The sequence below is a fragment of the Vombatus ursinus genome, unplaced genomic scaffold, assembly GCF_900497805.2.
Source record: "Vombatus ursinus unplaced genomic scaffold, bare-nosed wombat genome assembly UNPS02014802.1, whole genome shotgun sequence".
NCBI lineage: Eukaryota > Metazoa > Chordata > Mammalia > Diprotodontia > Vombatidae > Vombatus > Vombatus ursinus.
In genome coordinates, this window is record NW_020954580.1 from 24,873,537 (window position 1) to 24,895,597 (window position 22,061).

General features: G+C 39.1%; 2 protein-coding genes across 2 annotated transcripts in view; one reads left to right on the forward strand and one right to left on the reverse strand.

Moving 5' to 3' along the window:
- The window catches only part of ALS2CR12 (ALS2 chromosome region 12), a 33,142-nt gene extending 12,827 nt beyond the window's left edge, over positions 1-20,315 (forward strand). The window contains exons 6-15 of the mRNA XM_027873776.1: positions 36-129; positions 1,712-1,773; positions 10,331-10,428; positions 11,241-11,293; positions 13,602-13,701; positions 14,285-14,388; positions 15,380-15,442; positions 16,700-16,789; positions 16,984-17,093; positions 19,676-20,315. Of these exons, the coding sequence (XP_027729577.1) occupies positions 36-129; positions 1,712-1,773; positions 10,331-10,428; positions 11,241-11,293; positions 13,602-13,701; positions 14,285-14,388; positions 15,380-15,442; positions 16,700-16,789; positions 16,984-17,093; positions 19,676-19,772 (871 nt within the window). The 3' untranslated portion in view covers positions 19,773-20,315. The remainder of the gene's footprint in view (positions 1-35; positions 130-1,711; positions 1,774-10,330; positions 10,429-11,240; positions 11,294-13,601; positions 13,702-14,284; positions 14,389-15,379; positions 15,443-16,699; positions 16,790-16,983; positions 17,094-19,675) is intronic.
- Positions 20,316-21,305: 990 nt separating this feature from the next.
- CASP8 (caspase 8) overlaps positions 21,306-22,061 on the reverse strand; it is a 52,058-nt gene continuing 51,302 nt past the window's right edge. The window contains exon 10 of the mRNA XM_027873560.1: positions 21,306-22,032. The gene's annotated coding sequence lies outside the window, so the exon portion shown is untranslated. The remainder of the gene's footprint in view (positions 22,033-22,061) is intronic.

The following is a 22,061-nucleotide window of genomic DNA, read 5'->3' on the forward strand; positions in this document are numbered from 1 at the left end:
GCCATGTGAAGGAGAGAACCATCTCTGCTTTGCAGGACAAATGTCATTGCTGACTTAGAAAATCAGATCACGGAGCTAACCACAGTGATAGAGCAAATGAGCAGAGATCATCAAAGTACTCAGAAACTGGTGAGTTGCCTTTTCATCTACTTGGTCAGCCTTGTTCAATGAGAACAGCAGGGCCATAGCACAAGTCTACTCCTAGAAGGACATTTTTATCTGTTGGCTATGGATCTGTTCAAGATTCATCCAGTGACTCCTTTTTATGGAAGACCCCTGGATTATGATCTTCATAAGGAGGGCTCTAGCGTCACTCAGTTATTTCGTAGCTTTGCCCCATTTGTGGATGCCTAGGTGTGTAATTAAGGAAGAAAAATGTGGTTCAGATTCGCTTCTACAATAAGACACACTCCTAGAGAGAGAAGTGAAGGTAGCTTTAATTAAGATTATAATACAGGCAGAGAAAAGCTAAATTTACAACAACATACAATTAACAATATAACTATAATCAGACTAATAATACAAAGGATAGCAATAATACAGGAAAACATCACTAGTTCAGGGAAGCACCAATATTTGAAGTCCAAGCTGGGGACTCCCCGGGTACAGCTTTCGGGGTCCCTATTGGGAAAGTCCCAGGCAGAGTGTCTTCTCCATGGGCGAAAATCCAAAGATGGTTTTTCCAAGTAGGATTTAAATAGGGCCTCTAACAAAGATGGCCCTGTGCCAAAGGTGTTCATGATTCAAGCAAATGTTTTTACTCAGTCTGGAAACTGGCCAAGCTCCTGGAATAAGCAACATTTAAAAAATATTAATTTTAATTAATATCAAAATTAAAAATTAAAATTAATTAATATTAATTAGAATACTTTTAATATTAATTAACTTGATATGTTCCGATGAACTGGCCAGCACATCTTTTCCTGAGAACTGGCTAAATTCTCAGGTCAACATAGATAACCACACTCTGGCTTATAGTCCAGTGTTTAGAGTCAATTAGGAGACATGAAAAATCTTTTCTTTTATCAATCACTAGGCCACCAGTGTAAATACTGTAACCACTTTCCCTTCTCCTCTGATCCCCTTACTTAAAATGGGTCAAAGGAGATATGAAATGTATTCTGAGGATTTGGTGATGTCCACTCATGCATAATTGTGTCCAGAATATCAGCATACACTTTTCATCCTAAAACCACTCCCTGGGACCTTTCACCTTGAGTGAAATCGGTAGAGAGGAGGGAGGATCCATTCACTTCTTCCAGAATTCCTATATGACTGAGTTGTCTATTCCGGTCAGATCAACGAATTGTCTGTTAAGTCAATCAAATCAACCAATTAAAGTCTCATTGGGTGTTCTGATGACAAGTCAGCCAGTTTGTTGTATGGATGGAAAGACCCTTCCTTCTATTATCAAAATGGTTTTGTGCCCCATCACTATCGTTTTTAACCTAATATATTTTATCACAACATCTGTGTAAGTTCCAAATTGTCAGAACACTGCCTTCATAATTCAGCATTTCACTTTCTGGTTCTCAGGGACAGGGATACCTGATAAAGCTTGTGTGCTGTAGACAGCAAGTGTGAAGGGGATGTAGAAAGGGGAGTTCCCTGTGGGCTGGAAGCTCCACAGAAGTGATAGAACCTGAGGTGGGCCTTGAAGGAAGGCTGGATGACTGACCACACACTGTTAAAGCCATGCCTGTCTTTCTAGCTTGCAGATGAAATGGAACACCGGTACAACGATCTCCGGAAAGAATTTGAAAATAGCAAGAGGTACAGCTGCTTGAAGGGAGAGGGAAAGGGAAGAGAGGGATGTGTGTGTTTGCCTAAGGAGGACAGGGCAGCCGGTTTTGGAGCTACCCAAGGAGAGCATGCTCATTTGGATGCCAAAAGATTCCTGGCTGCAGTGGAACTTTGTCACCCAACGGGTTCTTTCATTTCCCAGGAATTCCTTCCTTTCTTTTAACATCAGAGTGGCTATTTTGTCCTTTAATAGAAGACCTGTGATACGGCAGGTCTAGTGGATAGAGCTCTAGGCTTGGAATCAGGGATATCTGAATTCAAATCCTGTCTGTAATATACAAACCATTTACCTTCTCAGTGTTCCAAGCAATGGTCACAAGGGTGGGGAACCTATGGCCTTGAGGCCCTCTAGGTCCTTGGGTACGGCCTTTTGACTGAATCCAAGTTTTACAGGACAAATCCTTTTATTAAGGGGATTCATTCTGTGAAGTTTGGATTCAGTCAAAGGGTTGCACTGGAGGGCCACATGTGGCCTCGAGGCCGTAGGTTCCCCAGTGCTGGTCTAAGACCATCACTTAGAGCAAAGTTACTAATTTGTACCTGTGGAGGGAGTCTCCACAAGAGCAGTTCCCAACACCAAATCGGAAGCTGGGACCAAAAATAAAGGGAAAAGAGTTAAAAGGATCAAATGGTGTAGAGGAAAGAGCTGGATCAAGTTCCAGCTCTGATACCTAATTAGCTTGGTGACCATGGGTGGTTTATCTAACCTCGTGGAGCCCGTTTTTTTCTCCTGGAAAGTGGGTATAGGCACTTACTAGCAGTGTGACCCTGAAGTCACTTAACCCTGTTTGCCTCAGTTTCCTCATCTGTAAAATGAACTGGAGAAGGAAATGGCAAACTACTCCAGTATCTTTTCCAAGAAAACCTAAATGGGGTCATTGAAGAGTGAGACACACCTGAGGAATGAATGAACAGCAGCACAAAAGTGGGTATAAAAATACTTTTACTCACTACCTCACAGGGTTTTTGTGACAAACATGTTTGGTAAATCTTTAAAGCACCAAGGAAATAAATTCAATAGATTCCAGTGGCTGCCTGTCACCTCTCGGATCAAACTCCTTTCATTTGGCTCTTCCCAGCCGAGCTCCAATATCCCTTCCCAGGCTTATTATACAAATGGACCTTCTTACCATTCCCCATGAGCGATAGTCCCTATCCTGCCTGCCATGCTGAGGTGTCGTCCTACCTCGCTCTGCCTCTTGGAATCCCTGGCTTCCTTAAAGGCTCAATTCAAGCATTGGCTTCCATGTGAAGGAAGGCCAGCCAGCTACTAGGACCTTCCCCTCTGCCCTGCCCCACCCCACCTCCACCAATTACTTATACAGTATCTATTTTGTATAATTGTATACAATTATAGACGTGCATGTTGACCTTCCCCAATGGAATGTGAGCTCCTTGAGGGCAGGGGCTGTTTCACTTCTGTCTTTGTACCCCTATACTAAGCACCATGCCTGGCAAACAGTAGGCACTTAATAAATGCTTGTTGGTTGATTGGTGTGTGTACCTTGTTAAGATTATTTCTCTAAAATAACTATTAAAATTCTGTGCCCCACACTCAGAAATTTGTCCCTCCCTACTTCCATTGCCCCTTCTCTCCTCTGTAGGAGAGGAAATAATATGAATAGTTGTGCAGGTGGAGAGGCATAGGAGAGAAAGAGGAACAGAAAGACTGAACTGAAAGATCCCTTTCTGAGTCACTGGCTACCCACTGTAGCATTCGCAGTAGTAGCTTCAAGAGAAAGACAATTCTGAACCCATGCTTTTTCCTTTTGGTTTTAGCTGCTGCTCTCTAGAGTAGAGGTCTCCAAAATAGGGTCATAGCATGACCCCAAGGAGTTTAGGATTATCAAACCAGAGGATGGGAAGATGGGTCACATCCCACCTACCCCGGGATCGTCAGTGGAGGCTTGTGTCCCACACAAGCACGTCATCCTTCATACCCACTATTGCCCAACACTGAGTAGCCCTTCCTGTACCTCTTCCCTTTGGTACCAGGCATGGGCCTCTCAGGGCAGTTAGAATCTACCCAGAGCACCAACGCCAGTAGCTGAATAGATGCTTTTGATAAAACTCCTGTCCCCAACATACCCACCTCTTCCCCCTCTTCCTCGTTGTGGATGCACCAATCCCTTCTCAGCTCTCTCTACATTTTAGGTCTGTGGCCAGTCAATGAGAGCCCAGCTTCTCTCCTTTTTTCCATTTTCAGTGAAGAGGGTGAGCAGACATGTATGTTTCTCAATCTCATTTCGCAATCTTTTCCCTCAAACCTACCCTTTTAAAAAATTTTATCTAGTTATTCAATTTGAGATTTTTATGAATACCTTTGAAACATTATCCTAGAGATAAGAGGTAAGAATGATGAACACAGATCTTTCTTTTTTTTTAAATGTTATTTATTTGTTTTTAGTTTTCAACATTCACTTCTTATTTTGAGTTCTAAATTTCTTCCCCCTTCCTCCAATTCCTCCCTCCCCAATACCCTCTACATGTACAATCATATTAAACATATTTCCACATTAGTCATGTTGTAAAAAAAAAAAAATTAGAACCAAAGGGGAAAAACTATGAGAAAGAAGAAACAAACAAAAAAAGAGAAAATAGTACGCTTCGATCTGCCTTCAGACTCTATATTCTTTCTCTGGATATGGATAGCGTTTTCCATCATGAGTCTTTTGGAATTGTCTTAGATTTTTGTATTGCTGAGAAGAGTTAAGTCTTATCAAAGTTAGTCATCACACAATGTTGCTGTTACTGTGTACAATGTTTTCCTGGTTCTGCTACTTCACTCAGCATCAGTTCATATAAGTCTTTCCAGGTTTTTCTGAAGTCCCCCTGTTCATCATTTCTTATGGAACAATAGTATTCCATTTGAACACAAATTTTTCAAAAAACATAAACACAATATAACCTAAAATCATCATAGCTCATACTTATACATTAGGGTTTTAAAGAATAATCATGACTTCAAAAGACTAATAATAATGAAACATACATCTTACCTTTTGGTAGAGAGGTGATGGACTACAGCTACACAATGAAATACACATCCTCAGATATTGCTAACATTGATTCATTACAAGAGAGATCTATGGGCTGAAAGTCATGGTAGGCTAATAGGTAATGAAAGATATATAAAACAGAGCATCAATAAAACATTTTTTTTAGAAAAAAACTTAAAAGAAAACAAATTGCAGTAAGGGAAGCAAACATAGATTAATTGTATTATTACCTAGTGTTTTACATATATATGTATATGTCTTTAAAAAATAAAATATGTGACAGAAATCCACAATTTTTTAATACTGTCCTCTTTCAAGTTATCTGCATATTGAAATATTTGTATTTGATGATTATTTTTAGGTTCAAAATAAAAAAATTTTAAAGAACTTTCACAAACATCTTATTTGATTCTTATGTCATAGTTATGAAGTAGGCAGTTCAAATAATATCATATTCCACTTTATAGATGAGGAAACTGAGTCTCAGAGAAACTGAATGACTTATCCAATGTCCTACAAAGAATAACTGGCAGGGAAGACTTTAATCTAGGTCTTCTGATTGCAAATATGGTATTCTTTCCACTGTAATATGCTCTCTCAAATTTTTGAAAATTGGTTTCCCACAGGAAAGATTTTCTCCTCCATAGGAGAATCTTAGGATCCTATTTAAGATTTCTTTACCTTTGGTGAAATGTGACTAAAGTCAAATCTATCACTTTCCCAGCTTTCATGGTTATACAGTGTATATACCATTAGGGCTTAAGCTACTTCAGTTTTGTGCTTATTGGTCCATTAATATTTAAGCCAAAATGATTAATTTGGGAATAGGAAGGTTAAGACAACTCTAGCTTTGCAAAGATTGCATGATGATAATTGTCTGAGAAGCTCTTCTCAAACAAATTTGATAACTGGCTTGTTGAGAACTATAACTAACTGAAAAGAACAGGAAAAGTGGCACTTTTTTTTACCTATGATAAATCAAGATGAAAATTAACTTAATGAATTATAATTTAATTAATTGATTAATTAATGGATTTAATGTTTGCTCTTTGGTTGTTAATACAAACTGTCATAGAAAATATATTCCTAAATGTTTGAGCCAATTTAATTTTTGTAAGATGACTAATCCCATAACAACCTGTAGGAGTAATTTCAGCCTTTCCTTAGCCCAGTATAATCAGGCAAAAGTTTCATTTTTATGGCAATGCCAGAGGATCCTATTAGCAGTTCCCTTTCTTGACAAATTAGACTTTATCTTGGTCTCTACATCTTTGTCCTCTCATGTTCCAAATACTTGCACCAAAGCAACAGTATTTTTTAAAAACATTCATTTTTTAAGTTCCAAATTCTTTGCCATTCTCCAACTCCCCCCCCACCCATTGAGATGGCAAGCAATATAAAACTCATTGTATATGTGAAGTCATGTAAAAATCTATTTCCATATTTGCCATGTTGTAAAAAAAAACAAAAAAACAAGAAAAATAAACTGAAAAATATATGCTTCAATCTGCACTCAGAGTTCATCAGTTCTCTCTCTGAAGGTAGATGACATTTTTCATTATGAGTCCTTTGGAATTGTCATGGTTGATTTTATTGACCAAATAGACTCATCTTTCACAGTTGATTATCATTATAATGTTGCTATTATTATGTACAACATTCTGCATACTTCACTTAATGTCAGTTCATTTAAGTCTTCCCAGATTTTTGATTTTTTTTGGTTTTTTTTGTTTTTTGTTTTTGTTTTGTTTTGTTTTGTTTTTGCTAGGCAGTGGGGTTAAGTGACTTACCCAGGGTCACACAGCTAGTGAATGTTGTGTGTCTGAGGCCAGTTTTGAACTCAGGTCCTCCTGACTTCAGGGCCAATGCGCTATCCACTGCGCCACCTAGCAGCCCCCCGCCCCCAGATTTTTATAAAGTTATCCTGCTTATCATTTCTAATAGCAGAGTAGTATTTCTTCACAATTGTTGACCACAGTTTGTTCATCTGTGCCCCAATTGATGGGCATCCCCTCAATTTCCAATTCTTTGCCACCACAAAAAAAAAAAACTGCTATAAATATTTTTGTACATGTAGGTCCTCTTCCCTTTTCTTTGATCTCTTTGGGATATCTACTTACTAGCAGTTATTGCTGGGCCAACGGGTAGGCACAATTTTATAACCCTTTAGGCATAGTTCCAAATTGTTTTCCAGAATAGTTGGACCAGTTCACAACTCTACCAAGAGGGCATTAGTATACCTCTTTTCCTATATCCCCTCCAGCATTTGTCTTTTTCCTTTTTTGTTACATTAGCCAATCTGATAGATATAAGGTGGTACCTCACAGTTGTTTTAATTTGCATTTCTCTAATCAATAGTGATTTATAGCATTTTTTTCATGTGACTATAGATAGATTTGATTTCTTCTTCTGAAAAATACCTTCACCCTTTATCATTTGGGGAATAGCTCTTATTTTTATAAATCTGGCTCAGCTCTATATTTGAAAAGTTGGACTTTTATCAGAGAAGCTTTCTATAAACCCCCCCCCCAATTTCCTACTTTCCTTCTAATCTTGGCTGCATTAGTTTCATTTGAGCAAAAGTTTTTTAACTTCATGTAATCGAAATTATCCATTTTACCTCCCATGATCCTCTCTGTCTCTTGTTTGGTCATAAACTCTTCCCTTAGCCATAGATCTGACAGGTTAATTTTTCCGTGCTCCACTAATTTGCTTATTATATCACTTTTTATGTCTAAATTATGAGCCAATTTCGACCTTATGTTAGTATACAATATGAGATACTGCTCTATCTTGTTTATTGCCAGATTACTTTCCAGTTTTCTCAGAATATTTTGTCAAATAGTGAGTTCTTGCTCCCAAAGCTTGGATCTATGGGTTCATCAAAAACTATATTACTATGATCATAGTACTACTGTGTAGTATTCCACTGATCCAACCCTTTCTTAGCCAGTACCAGGCTTTTATGATTACTGCTTTGTAATCTAATTTGAAGTCTAGTACTGCTAGGCTGCCTTCCTTCACTTTTTATTTTCACTTTTGATTTTTGACCTTTTGTTCTTCCAGATAAATTTTGTTAACTTTTTTCTAGTTCCATAAAAATAATTCTTTGGTGCTTAGATTGGCATTGACACTGAATAAGTAAGTTGATTTAAATAGAATTATCATTTTGTTATATTGGCTTGGCCCATCCATACGCAATTAATATTTCTCTAATTGTTTAGATCTATCATGATTTGTGTGAAAAATGTCTTGTAATTGTGTTCATATACTTCTTATGTGTCTTGACAGGCAGACTCTCAAGAATTTTATACACTTTGAAATTACTTTAAATGGAATTTCTCTTCGTATCTCTTCCTGGTAGGTTTTGTTAGAAATACACTGAAATGCTGATGATTTATGTGAGTTTATTTTATAACCAAGCTGTTAATTCTCTTTTCATAATTTTCTTGCATTTCTCTCATTTCTTTTCCCAATTTTTCCTCTATTGCTCTTACTTGATTTTTAAAATCAGTTTTGCTCTTTTTTGATCTCTTTCTTTAGCTCTTCTGAGAATTCTTGTTGGGCTTGTGTCCAATCTTCATCTTTCATTGAGGCTTTGCTTATTTTCACAGTATTGTCTTCTGAGTTTGTGTCTTGAGCTACCCTATTACCATAGAGACTTTTTATGGTCAAGTTCTTTTGTTATCGTTTACTCATTGTTTCCAGCTTACTTCTTTGAGGAACTTTGTGTTAGAGTTAGGCTCTGCTCATCTCTGTGTGGAGGTGGAGGTGGGGGGAGAGGTCACCTTCCCAAGCTTCAGGTTTTTTCACCTTACTCTTTTCACGGCTAGTTCTGGCAGTCTATAAATTTTCAGTGCTTCAAAGGTGGTGTTATCTGGGGAGAAGTGTGGCCCAGGAATGACCCTTGTTCCCTGGTGACCACAAGTGCCAACACTCTTCTCTGCTCTGGAGCTACAACTCAGAACTTACTGATGGGCAATGAAGTTACCAAATGGCATCCATCTCTGGATGGTAGAAATTCCTGGTACTATCTCTGCTGCTGCTGTTGCTGCTGCCGTTACCACTGCCTCCAAGACCCATAGCTGGTACAGAGTCCTTCCTCCAGGTTAGCCTCCACTCATAGACCTCTCTTTCTAACCTCCTAAATTGTCCTGGGCTAGAAAAAAATGTCTCATGCCAACATTTTTTTGGTTATGCCACTCATGGATTTGATTTGACACATTATTTTAAAGTTGTTTGGAGGGCAATGTTAAGAAAGTTCAGCTAGAATGCTTCCTCTACTTCATCTTGGTTCCACCTCCCCACCCTTTTTTTGAACTCTATTATGGTTGAGGGCATTGCCATCCTTCTGGTCACCCAGGTTTCCAACCTCCGGGTCATTCTCTATTCCTTATTCACCCTACACATCCAATCAGTTGTCAAATCTTACTGTTTCTACTTCCACGATCCCTCTTCCATACTCTGCCTTCTGTCTGTACACACAGCTACCACCCTAGTTCAATCCCTTATCATCTCTCCCCTGGATTATTGTACTAGCCTCCTAACCATTCTGCCTCCCTTCAGCTTCTCTCTTCCCTAGTCCTCCCCAAAGCTGTCAAAGTGATCTCCTAAAAATGCAGGTCTGACCATGTCACTCTTCTACCTAGCAAGCTCCAGGGGCTTCCTATTGACACTAGAATCAGCATGATTTCATTTTTATATCAACATTTCATAAATTCTATTCATGTGTTAGTTTTATAATGTAAATAACTACTACCACTACAATCATTGTTCTTATTGTTGTTCAGTCATTTTCAATTGTACCTGACTCTGTGTCTCCTTTTTGGGGTTTTCTTGGCAAAGATACTGGAGTGGTTTGCCATTTCCTTCTCCAGTTCATTTTACAGATGAGGAAACTGAGGAAATAGGGTTAAGTGATTTGCCCAGGATCACAGAGCTGGTAAGAGTCTGAGGCCAGATTTGAATTGAGGTCTTTCTGACTCCCAGGCCTGGGTGCTCTGTCTACTGTGCCACCTATATAAATTATAAATAGATAAATATGCAAAATGTATTGGAGATACGGGCTCAGAAATGTTTACTGATAGGGTATATACAGTCAAAAAAGTTTTGAGACCCCTTATCTAGAAAACTGCCAGCATTATGGGTGGCAAAGAAGGGAACTCTCAACACGCTGGGGGAAACCACAGAATCTGAGGCTGGCCAAGCAAAAGATTTTTAAGCAACTGGCCCACTAGATGTATTTAACATAGCCATCCTTCCAAAGTGTCAGATCCTCTCAATGTCAGAGTATGGATATGCTGAAAAGGCCCTTGGAGGACATTTTGAGATTCTGAGATATCTACCCCTCCAACCCTCTGTTAGGGTTAGGGTTGATAGTCAAGGTATGGCCTTAGCAGAGTAACCATGGCTTCCTGTGGCTGCCATATCTTTCTAGCACTGGTGAGTGATTTAAAATAAAAAAAAAAAAACAGCTATATTCAGACATCCTTTTGTTGATGAATTTTTCTCCTGTGGTGACTACACAGAGAACTCAGAGAGGCTCATGATGAAGAAATAGCTGCTTTGGAAGAAAAGTACAAATCATCCCTGAAAGTGGAGAAGAATGTCGCCCAAGGAAAACTTGGTATGGCCACAGTCTGGGCACAGTGCTTCTTCTGTAATGTGAGAAAGCCCTGTGAGTATGGCAGGGAGCAGAGGTTAATTGGAAAGGATATGCCAGGTTTCTCTTGGGATTCTTCCTAAAGCCCAGAAAAGGAAACATCCTGTAGAGGGAAAGACCAAAGGGAAGGAAATCCATTCATCAGCATTTCTAACAAGACAGGGAATCAAAGAGGCCTAATTCAAATCCCAGCTCCTCCGCTCCATAGCCAGGTGACTTTGGGCACAAGAATCTCTTCCCTATCTACTCCTCAGGGCTATGGTGAGGAGCAAAAATAAATGTGTGTGAAAGTACTTTGGAGAACGTCAAAGCCCTATACCTCTTTGAGGTAGTAATTCTTATTATTCACCATGGGATGGAGCCCATCAGCCAGTCAACAAGCATTTATTAAGCACCTAGTATGTTCTAAGCACTCTGTTAAATGCTGGGGATACAAAGAAAGCCCCCTGCCCCCCAAAAAAGCCCACCATCATTTTAGGTCTTTGATGGAGAAAGGATATTTAGGGTTCGCTAACCTGGCATTTAGGGTTAACCTTAACCCTGACAAGTTCTGAGAACCCAAACCAGTGTCCTACAGGGAGTGGCGTGAGGTCCCTGTTTCCCATATTATCTTGGTTCATGACAAGGATTGATCACCAGGGATCTGGGTGAAGTTTGATCAGATGTAACAGAGGACGTCACAAAAGTCTTAGTAAAGCTTTCAGCTGTTTAAACTCGATGTTGGTGTGGCCTGTGGTTTTTAAATGGAGTAGTGATGACTGTTTTCTCTTGTCTAGAGAGTATGGTGAAAGAGTATAAGTATTTGAAGAATATGTTCCGAATGTACCAGGTGAGATCTAGCTACTTTGAACCATTTTCAAGCATAAGGGAAGCTGGGCCACTAATTCCAGACTTCATTTCCTGGCAGATAATCTGTGGTGAAACAATCTAAATGGAGTGTGGTATAGAAAGTAACTCCTGGGGAGAAAGGGCAGCAAGCAGCTGGGGTGGGGGTGTCTACTCCAGTAAAGAGGGACTGGTACAGAGCTTTGAGTTACATTGAGTTGACCTGTTCAGCACTGGCTGCTCACTACAGCGTTAATAGATTGGTGGGGCTGCTTGTGCATACAGTGATTCTCCCAGGCTTATTCTTTATTCTCAGTTTTTTTGGATGAATGCCTATGGAAACAGGGAAGTATATGTTTCCTCAGGCAGATAAAGCAAGTTGAGCAGGTTGAAGTGTCAGTGTTCCAGTGTTCATTCTTAAAAAAAATAATAATAATTATGTATTTGTGTTTATTCACTCATTGATTTGTTCATTCATTAATTCAATGCCTATAAGCCCCTGCCAACCAGAGGGAAAGAGATTGAGTTAATGTATTTTTACCACTTTTAAATCCTATTTTTGGAAACACTGCCATGTGTGTGTGTGTGTGTGTGTGTGTGTGTGTGTGTGTGTGTGTGTATGAGGGAGAGAAAGGGGGAGAGAGAGAGAGAGAGAGAGAGAGAGAGAGTGAGTCCAGATGTGTTTTTAGCTCTGCATTTGTGTGTGAAGCAAATTCTTTCTGACAGGTGCTAAAAGTCAATAAGAGGACTTTTGAGGGTTCCTCCAGGAGGTTTCCCCAGTAGAAGAGTCATCAGAATGCCCAAGAGACAAAGAAAGAAAAGTGCTGAAATTCCCAATAGGCACCAGGGAGCATTTCTAGGGCAGCGGCTGCCTCGTCCACGAGAATTCATGGCCTTGGTAGGGCTCAGAGGGTCCGTTCTCCATGACTCCAAATAGCTGTCGTTTCTGTCCTTACATGGCTAGCTCAGGAGCAGAATGGCTGCTGCTCCTGAGAGCTGAGCTCCTGCCAAGGGCACCAAAGGACTTGGAGCACAGCTGGCCAGCATCATGTCTAAAGTCTCCTTGGGTCCTCATGAAGTAGTCATGAAGAACTGACATTTCCATGGGGCTTTGTTGTTTTCATAGCACCTTCCTCATACCCACGTTGAAGGAGGAAGTACATATGCTACTGTTCTCATTTTACAGATAAGGAAACTGAGGTTCACTAAGGTGAAGTGATTTGGTCCAGCTCACATAGCTAGTAAGTGTCAGGGCAAGGATTTGAACCTGGGTCTTCTGACACCAAGCCCTGCAGCACTCTTTCCACAATACTCTACTACCTCTATTTCAGGGGTTCTTAACTTCTTTTGTATGATGGACCCAATGGTGTGCTGGTCAATGGAGGTGGGAGAGGGGACATGTATGTATAGCACACTTATAAGTTTAATCTACGTTATTAACATTATCTCCATCTACGTTATTAACATTATCTCCATCACTTTCTTAAGTATAGACAATCTACAAAACAAATCAAGCCCTGGTTGGTGTGTAGGGTTTCCTAATTTCTGATGTGTAAATGCTAACACTGAAAATTAACAATCAGCTCATAGGCTGGTTTGAGCTGGCTCCAGCACATCCCTACCTGGATCCTTTTGGCAGTCTGGTGAAGTCCATGGACCCCTTTTTCAGAATACTGTTTTTAAGTCCATAAAATAAAATACACAGGACTATGAAGAAAATTAATTATATTGAAACACAGTTATGAAAAAAATTGTAATTTACAGACCCCAGGTTAAGATCTGCTCGATTTGATTTTTCTTCCTTTGAAGAACATACCATTATTTCCTAAAAAATTAACAAACAAACAAAAAACCTGACTCATGGGCCTTTTTACTCATTTCTTAGATGGTCCGATGGGATTTTCACCTGATTTACAATTCCAAGCAGAACCTTTAAGCATGGGGTAAAAAAAAAAAATCTTTCTCTTCCTTTGCTCTCACAATAGCATGAACACTTCTTTTTTTTTTTTTAATGAATTCTTTAAATATTCCAAAGACCAAAGCTGGAAAAATATTGAACTTTATTCCCTGTCATTTTCTTTTTCCTATACATTACTGTCTTTCTCCAGACAACTTATGAGTGATAGTGGCGTGGAGCTTTGCAATAGAGAACACTACTTGGACAGGCACCATCAATTCTCTACATCTCACTCTTCCATTTCAACTCCACCATGTGATTTCTAGAAAATATTTTTAAAAGTCTCTCCCTTCCCTTCCCTTGGGCATTCTTGATTTGTAAGACCATGATGTCCATAGATACTATGTCACCCTAGGACAGTATTGCAGATGAAATGGAGGAGAAGTGGACAAGGCGGAAGGTTGAATGGGAGAAGAGTGAGAAAATGGAACGAGAAAAAATCCTATTGCAGCAAAGTAAGTAGGAAATCCTGAAGTGTTTTAGGCATATGGATGACCTAAGTTTATTGAAAGAAAACACAATCAATTGGAATGGAAAGATTGTGGACTACCTCTAAGCCAGTTCCGTATGCATTCATTTGTTATTGTTATCATTTGTCCTTCATTCCCTGAGAGGACCATCTCTAAGAGGATGCCATGACATGCAAGTGAATTGGCTTTAAGTGAGGGAGGGCTGTGCAAAATCACCAGCCTCACTTTCTCCTAATGAATTTGTCAGTGTCACAGCATGCCCCATTGGTTTCCATTTTTATTTTTTAGAACAATAATGTAATCCAGTAGTTTGCAACTTTTTTATTTTTTACTATAAGGATCTCTTTTGAACATAGAAAATATTTGTGGATCCCCACATCATAGTAACTGTACTATTAGAACATTAATTGTGAGAATGCATGGGTGAACCACTCATTTTCCTCAGGCAACCATTTCTTATGTTATTGAATATTTTGTGTTTTCCTTCTTGTATCTTTCTTTCAATCACAAATATACTTACGAGAGTATACATATATATACATGTATTTTATTTTCTGATTCTCCACAGAATTCAGACTAACAAGGAAGTTTGAGGTGGATATAGAAGAAGAAAAAAGAAAAATAGAGGAACTCCACATCCAAACCTGTGAAAATTTCAATAAGGAGAGAGCGGTAATTCACCCAGAGGAATGAGTAATATTAGTAAGCTTTTAAAGGCAAGATAACATTGTGTGCCTTGAAATAACTCATAGACGTTATATTTAATAACTAGTGGCTTTTTGGAAGCAACTCAAACTTAATTTGAATTATTTAGATGAATCCAGGGGGCCAAGGTACCTGGTTCACAATATTGCAATAATAATAATAGCTAGCATTTATATAGCTTTATGGTTTGCAAAGCACTTTACAAACAGTATCTCATATCATACTTGGGCATTGCATTGATTAGAGTCCTATAACAACTATTCTACTGAGTGTGCCAAGTTGAACAAATACCTCTATTCACCAAAGGGCTCAAAATCCTCTTTCCAAAGACAGCGTGTGATACCTTAAATAAAAAGTCCATACATTATATAAAACAAAGGGCTTTGTAACAATCACTGACTTGGAGAGTTCTTACCATTTCTATGATTTTTGACTTACTACTTAGATGCTAATTCTATTCTGTCTCTTTGCTCCTTCCCTCCCTTCCTCCCTTCTTCCCTCCCTCCCTCCCTTCCTTCCTTCCTTCCATCCTTCTTTCCTTCCTTCCATCCTTCCTTCCTTCTTTCCTTCCTTCCTTTCTCTCTGTCCTTTTTGTTCTCTCTTCTCTTAACTCTGTCTCCTATGCTAGGTTGGGGAGGGGGATGGGTTGGAGGTCGCTCTCTTGTTTTTGTTTTATCTTTGTGAATGGGACATACTTTCCTCTGTGTTTCCTGTGTTTGATTTAGTCTTGGAGGAGCATAGGATCACAGAATTGAATGGGACCTTAGAAAACCTCCCTCCCATCTTACAGATGAGAAAACTGAGGTCCATGGAGCTTAAGTGACTTGAGTGAGGTCACAGAGCTGGAATTTGAATCCAGGTCCTTTGACATCAAAATACAATGCTCCTTTCACTGCACTATGGTGCTAGATATGAAACAGAAATTACATAAGATTCATCTTCAACATATTGCTTTCAGGCATTCCTAAAACAACATGAAATTGATATGCTGAAATTAGACGAGCTACAGAAGGCCAAGGAGGTGAGATTTTTTTTTCTTTGGTATTTCTGGTACACAAGTAAGCAAAATGAAAAAATGAACCAAAGGAGAGTGACTCAATAACACCGTTCCTCAAAGAATTGAAATCAATGGACCACGGCTGGGCTTTCTGGGGATTTTGGAATTTGTTACCCAGCAAAGCCTTGAGTGTCCTTTTAGACCTAGGACTGTTCTTACGTACATTAGTTATAAGCCAGCTGAATGTATGACTTTGTACACCAGTTTGAACTAGAGTTTGTTCTCCAGCTCCACTAAGGTTCAAACAAGGACGTGTACTTTAACCATCACTACACTACCCAGTTCTACCTTTGAGCTCCATGTGCTGCAATAATATATCCTGTGGAGGCCTCCTTGGGGGAAAAACCCTCCCATTGCCATTGCCAGATCTCTGCTCAAGCTCAGTTTACACTTCATGGGAGCTGGAAGGGACCTCAGACATGTTTGGTCCAAACCCCTCATCTTACAGATGGTGAAACTGATACCAGAGAGATTAAGCAATTTGCCCACAGTCCTAACACAGACATTAGTAGCAGAGCCAGGATTTGAATCCAGGGAAACTGATTCCAAATCCAGCATTCTTTCTGCTGCACCAGCACTCCTTCAACTTTTAACTTGCACGGCAGGGTATGGCTAAGGCATCAGTTTCTCAAGGGGTTCTGAAGTTTCTTAGCTGATTGTGTGATTTCAAGGTCTGTCACCAAAAGTTGAAAGTCAAGTGATAATTTTTTTTTTGCCAATGTAATTCACCAAGACCATCTGTTCATTCAGGGAGAGGAGGGGGGCACTGAGCTCTGTCTATGGAGAGAGTAACCATACTGATAAAATTACAACTCCTAGAAGTGTTGAAGAATTGTTCATGATGGCCAAGTGCATGAGCTGATTTGTACTGCTCCTTCTATTGAAAATGCATTTTGAACATAAGCTAGTCCCTGAAAACTGACCATGAGTCTTTGATTGTAGGGCGTTTGGACACCTTGCTGAGGTATAAACTAATGGGAATATACAGCTCACTTAGAGACCTCAGGAAAACAAGGAGAACAAGGCAGTGTGAGGGTTAAGTGTAGCACATGAAATCACAATATATTTCATCTATTACTAGACTGAAAGTTTGTCCATGAGGTCAAGAAATATCTTCTATATATTTTGCATTTTCCCCAGCCCCCAGCACAGTGCTTTGTAAACAGTAGGTGCTCCATAAGTGCACGTGGAAGTGAATTGAGTCATTTTCTCCTAATAAAGGTTGTGGAGGAAGAATTGCAGGCACAGTCTCTTGCTTTAGAATCGCTGAACACAGCATTGTACCAAAGTCAAACGGACCTCCAGAAAGAGGTGAGTTCCAGTGGAGGAGAGGGGATAGCAGGTGAATAAAGCATGAAAGATTGACATCTGGAAAGAACTTTAGGTCATCTAGTCCAACCCATTTGTAGCACAGTAGGCTGTCTCCATTAAGGTACTATGATTGTCTGATTCAGCTGCTTGCCTAGGGAGGAGGAGGTATAGTCAGTTTTTGAAATACCTTTCAGAAAAACCATGCAATCAACATGGAGCAGCAACTTCAACAGAAGCTTATTGAAGTTGAGGAAAAGTACAAACATACGATACAGAACATGACAAATGAAAATCTAGACCTGAAGTATGTACCCATAGGGATAAGAATGAGAACACTGGGGTTGGGGGTGGGGTAGGGAGGGTTTTGGTGACGGGGAGTTGGGGGGGGGCCTTATCTGTAATTATTCTAGAAAGCATCTTCGCCATTGGAAAAGAGAGAAAAGTATTTAACCTCCCTAACACTAGTTTGTAGAACTGATTTGGAGATCAAATTTCAAAGAAATTTGCTAGTCTAAACGATGCATTTTCCTGGTTCTCATTAAATTATGTTATTACTATTATCTCTTTTTAAAAGTTAATTTATTCTTCATTTTGCATTTGATTTTTTTTAAATGAGCATTTCCATATAGAGAACAGAACAAGAAAAGAGGATTATTTATAAAATACTCCATCCCCCAACTTGGGGCATTTTTACTGGCTGTACCCCATGTTTAGAATGCTGTCCTTCTTTGTCTCCACCTCTTGGCTTCTCTAGCTTCCTTTAAATCCTAGCTAAAATCCCACTTTCTCCAGGAAGCCTCTCTGATCCTCTCTAATTCTAGTGCTTTCTCTCTTATTGATCATCCCAACTCCCATTTATCCTATGTATTAACAGCTTTCTTGTAAAGAGTTTTTTCCATGATATCTCCCCCACTGACTGTTAGCTCCTTGAGAACAGGGACTGTCTTTTACCTTTCTTTGTTTACCCAGCTCTTAACACATTGCCTAGCACATAGTAATCAATCAATTAACAAATCAGACTTTATATGACTGACATAAATCTTTATTTCATAATTCTTCCTTTATTTAAAAAAGAAAAGGCATAAAATCTCACACGTTACTTTCAAAGCCATCCTGCTTGTCTGTGCTTTCTTTTATTATTTTCTGTGAATTAAATTTTTTTTCTCTGTGGCTTTATTTTTTTTAACATCACTATTGCTCACCTCTGTTCTCCCCCTAGCCCTTTCCCCCAATTAAAAACTCAGAGAAAGAAAAAAGAAACCCTTGTAATAAATAAGGATCATTGAGTGACATAAATTTATACAGCGAACATGTCCAAAAAATGTGTCTCTTTTTCTGCACCTTTAGTCTCATCACCTCTGTCTCAGATGGTATGTGACATGCTTCATCATAAGTCCTCCAGTGACATGACTTATCATCTCATTGATGGGTTCTTAAATCTTTCAAAGTTGCTTCTCTCTACGGTGGTATTGTCCGTGTATAAGGTGTTCCCTGGCTCTGCTGGCTTCATTCTGCACCTGCTACCCAACATGCTCTGAAATGGTCTCTTTCACCGTTTCTTATAGATAAATACTATTCCATGACATTCAGATATCATAGTTTGTTCATCCTTCAGTTAATGGAGACTCCTAACCCTAGATGACAGTTATTTTCTCCTCTCCTTCAGAATCAGGAAGTTATGTTTTGTGTGTGATCATTCCCTTTCTTGTATCATACTCCTCTTAACCCCTCCTCCATTTTCCTTTTTTTTCCTAGTTAATTTATAACCAGTATCTTTTTTTATTATTATTTTCAATGATCAATCATTCTTTTTTCCCTCTTGTCTCCCCCCACCCACCTATTCTCTGAAAAGAAAAAAAAAACAAACTACAGAATTCCTGAATTACATAAGCACAGTCAAGCAAAACAGTTTTATTTTGGTCACTTCCAAAATGAATTTCTTATTTTGCCCATTAGTCCATCCCTCTGTCATAAGGATAAGGTGGGCAGGGTTCTTCTTTATCTGTCCTCTCTCTGGAATTATGGCAGAATTATTATATCAGAGTTCTTAAGTCTCTCAAAATTGTTGTTGTTGTTGTTTTTACAATATTTGGGTTACATTGTAAATTATTCTTGTTCTGTTTACTTTACTCTGCATCAGTTCATACAAATCTCCCAGGTTTCTTTGAGATTGTCTTTTCTCTCATTTCTTATAGTACAATAGTATTTCAGTACATTCGTATGCCACAGTTTGTTCAACCAGTCTCCAATGATGGCTATCCCCTTAGTTTCCAATTTTTCCTACCATTCAAAAGGAGCTGTTATAAATATTTTTGTATATATAGGACCTTTTTCTCTTTATTTGATCTCTTTGGGGTATAATAGGCCTAGTTGTGGTATTGCTGTGTCAAAGGGCATACAAGTAACTTTTGTGCTATCATTTCTGTGACTTATCTCTTGCTGGCATTAATTCAGATTTTATTCTTCTACTTCTACTCTTCTTCTACTTCTTTTCAGGCCAGCATTCGTACTTCAAGTAAGGCTAAATTCCAGTGATGTAAATGAAAACATTAAAACCATGAATAATTGTTTAAAAAAAAAACCCAAACAATATTAGTCCCATAGTTTCCTCACAAATAAGGCAGAATGTTGTATACATTGTCAGATGTGAACATCAATAAAACTTTTTTTTTAAAGTTCCTAACTCACCATAGTCACTTAAGAATGTATTACCTGTTCTTGAAATTCAATCAAAAATAATATTCCTTTTTAAATCTGGGGGCATTACCAGTTATAATTAAGATCCCACCTGGTCAAAAAGATGGGGCCATGTTCTCTTACGCATGAGAATGCTACACATTCTCTATGTTTCCTTTCTAAGGTAATGTCTTTTCCTTCATCCAACAGGAATATGCTCATCTTAAAAAATGAAGAGCTTTTCGCATTAAGAAGCAAGAAAAATACCAGGGCAGAATCTTTTATCTATCATGACATAACTTATTGACCATGAAGATCTGGACCCAGAACAGAAGAGCTGACTGTCTCCCAGGGCCTGGAGAATTCACGTGAAGAACTTCTCTCAGGATTGCCTTAGACTTGTTCAGTTCTTGGGGTACCATATTTTTGGGTTTTTTTTGTTTTGTTTTCACAACTTAACTTTATTCAGAGTTGTTGGAAACATAAATGTCATTGAACTAAGATTTTCTTTCCCCATCTACCCCCATTTTGAGGTAATCTATGAACCTTACTGTTCATTTGATTTTCTACCTGAGTATGGCTGAATATTTTGATGATGATAACACAAGGAATGTTTCCCCTTAGCCAACATTTACATGCCATTAAATTAATTTTTCATTCTCCCCTTCCTTATCATCAGAAGAAGGGCTCTCCTTAAGTCCATTCTCTTGCTGAAAAAGATAAATGTGTGGTTGATTATATCTTCCAAAATCATAAGATGTTAGAGTTGGAAAAGGTCTTGGCAATCTTCTAATCCAGGGGTAGGGAACCTGTGACCTTAAGGCCACGTGTGGCCCTCTAGGTCCTCAAGTGTGGCCCTTTGACTGAATCCAAACTTCACAGAACAAATCTCCTTAATAAAAGGATTTGTTCTGTAAAATTTAGACTCAGTCAAAAGGCCGCACCCAAGGACCTAGAAGACCACATGTAGCCTCGAGGCTGCAGGTTCCCCACCCCTGTTCTAGTCTATGCTTTTCATTTTCCAGATGAGGAGAATGAGGCCCAAAGAGACTTGTCCAAAGTAACACAACCATCTAATGGTAAAGCCAAAATTAGGCCTTAGAACTCCCACTCCCAAGTCCAGTGTTCTTAAGACAATGCCACACTTTCACACCACCCTACCCTTCCAGAATCAATATGTTGGAAAATAATCTAATTTATAACTTTTATATAAAAAATGGATCCCTCTACCTAGAGTGGCATGGTATAGTAAGAGTAGGTACTAAACCAGGGGCCAGATAACCTGAGTTTGAAATTCTGGTGCTGCTACTAACTTACCGGATCACTTTGGGGAAGTCACTTGACCTTCTCTGGGTCCTAGGTTATCTATGGAATGTAGGTCTTGGACAAGATTAACTGCAAGGTCCCTTTCAGTTCTGATGTTTTCTTGATTGACCCCAATGTTCTATAAACTATGGCTTGGCAAGAAGTTTTTGTGATTTCTGTCATCCTCTATTATCCAGAAATTTATGACTTTGGGAAAACAATCATTAGCAAGGGCCAAAGCCATGATGATTGACTCAGGAAATTTTGATGATAGGAGTAGGCTGTTGAATTGAAGACATCTCCCAGTGGATTAGGTGCTTATGGTGCTACTCACTTGCAAGGCCCTGATTATAACTTCATACACTTGAATTTTAGGTTGGAAAAAAAAAAAAGAAACCTTGACCTAAGGCAATACTGTGTTATTCCAATGTTGATGAAGAAGATATGATGAATTCTTCAGACAAAGTTAATTCAACCCAATTCAATTCAGTTAATCACCTGCCATATTCCCAAGCAACTGTGCTAAGTACTAAGAATACAAAGACAAAAAAGAAAATAGCCCCTGCCCTCCAGGAGCTTGTATTCTTCTGCAGATAGAACAGTATTTGGGGGGTGGGGGGTAGGATCAGGAAAAGCTTCGTGTAGAGGATCCTGGTTCTTGTGAAGCAATGTGAGCAGAATGTGATACTGCTTCTTCATTAGCTAGGGCTCATCAGCTTTGCTGTCAGTCAAAAAGCATTTATTACTCATCTTCAACATACCCGGCACTGTGCTAAGAGGTGCAGATACAAAGAAAAGCAAAAGACAGACTCTGCCTTCAAGAAGCTCACAATCTGATGGGGAGACAACATGCAAACACCTATATGCAGACAGGCTACATATGGAATGAATAGGAGATAATCAGTAGGGGGATGGCATTAGCATTGAGAGGGTTTGACAAAGGCTTCCTGGAGAATGTGGGTTATTTTTTGTCCTGTTACCTTCTAAATGAAGGTAAACTGAGGCACAAAGTTCTGAGCATGTTCAATTTTTGGCAAGGTTGGCAGTTTCTACAGACAAAAGGAAAAACATCCAAAAGCAAGAAGGCAGCATCATGGATGGGGGAAACAACACAATTGGCTAGAAATTTGGAGTGCAACTCCTCCTGCCATCTTGCAACTATGGGAAACTCATTGGCAGTGTCCACCTGCAGGGCTAGTTAGTTTCACAGCAATAACAGACGAGACTTTCTTGAAGGACAGTGTCAATCTTCAGAGTTTGGTCTAAAAGGAGACAAATAAATTAGGTTGTA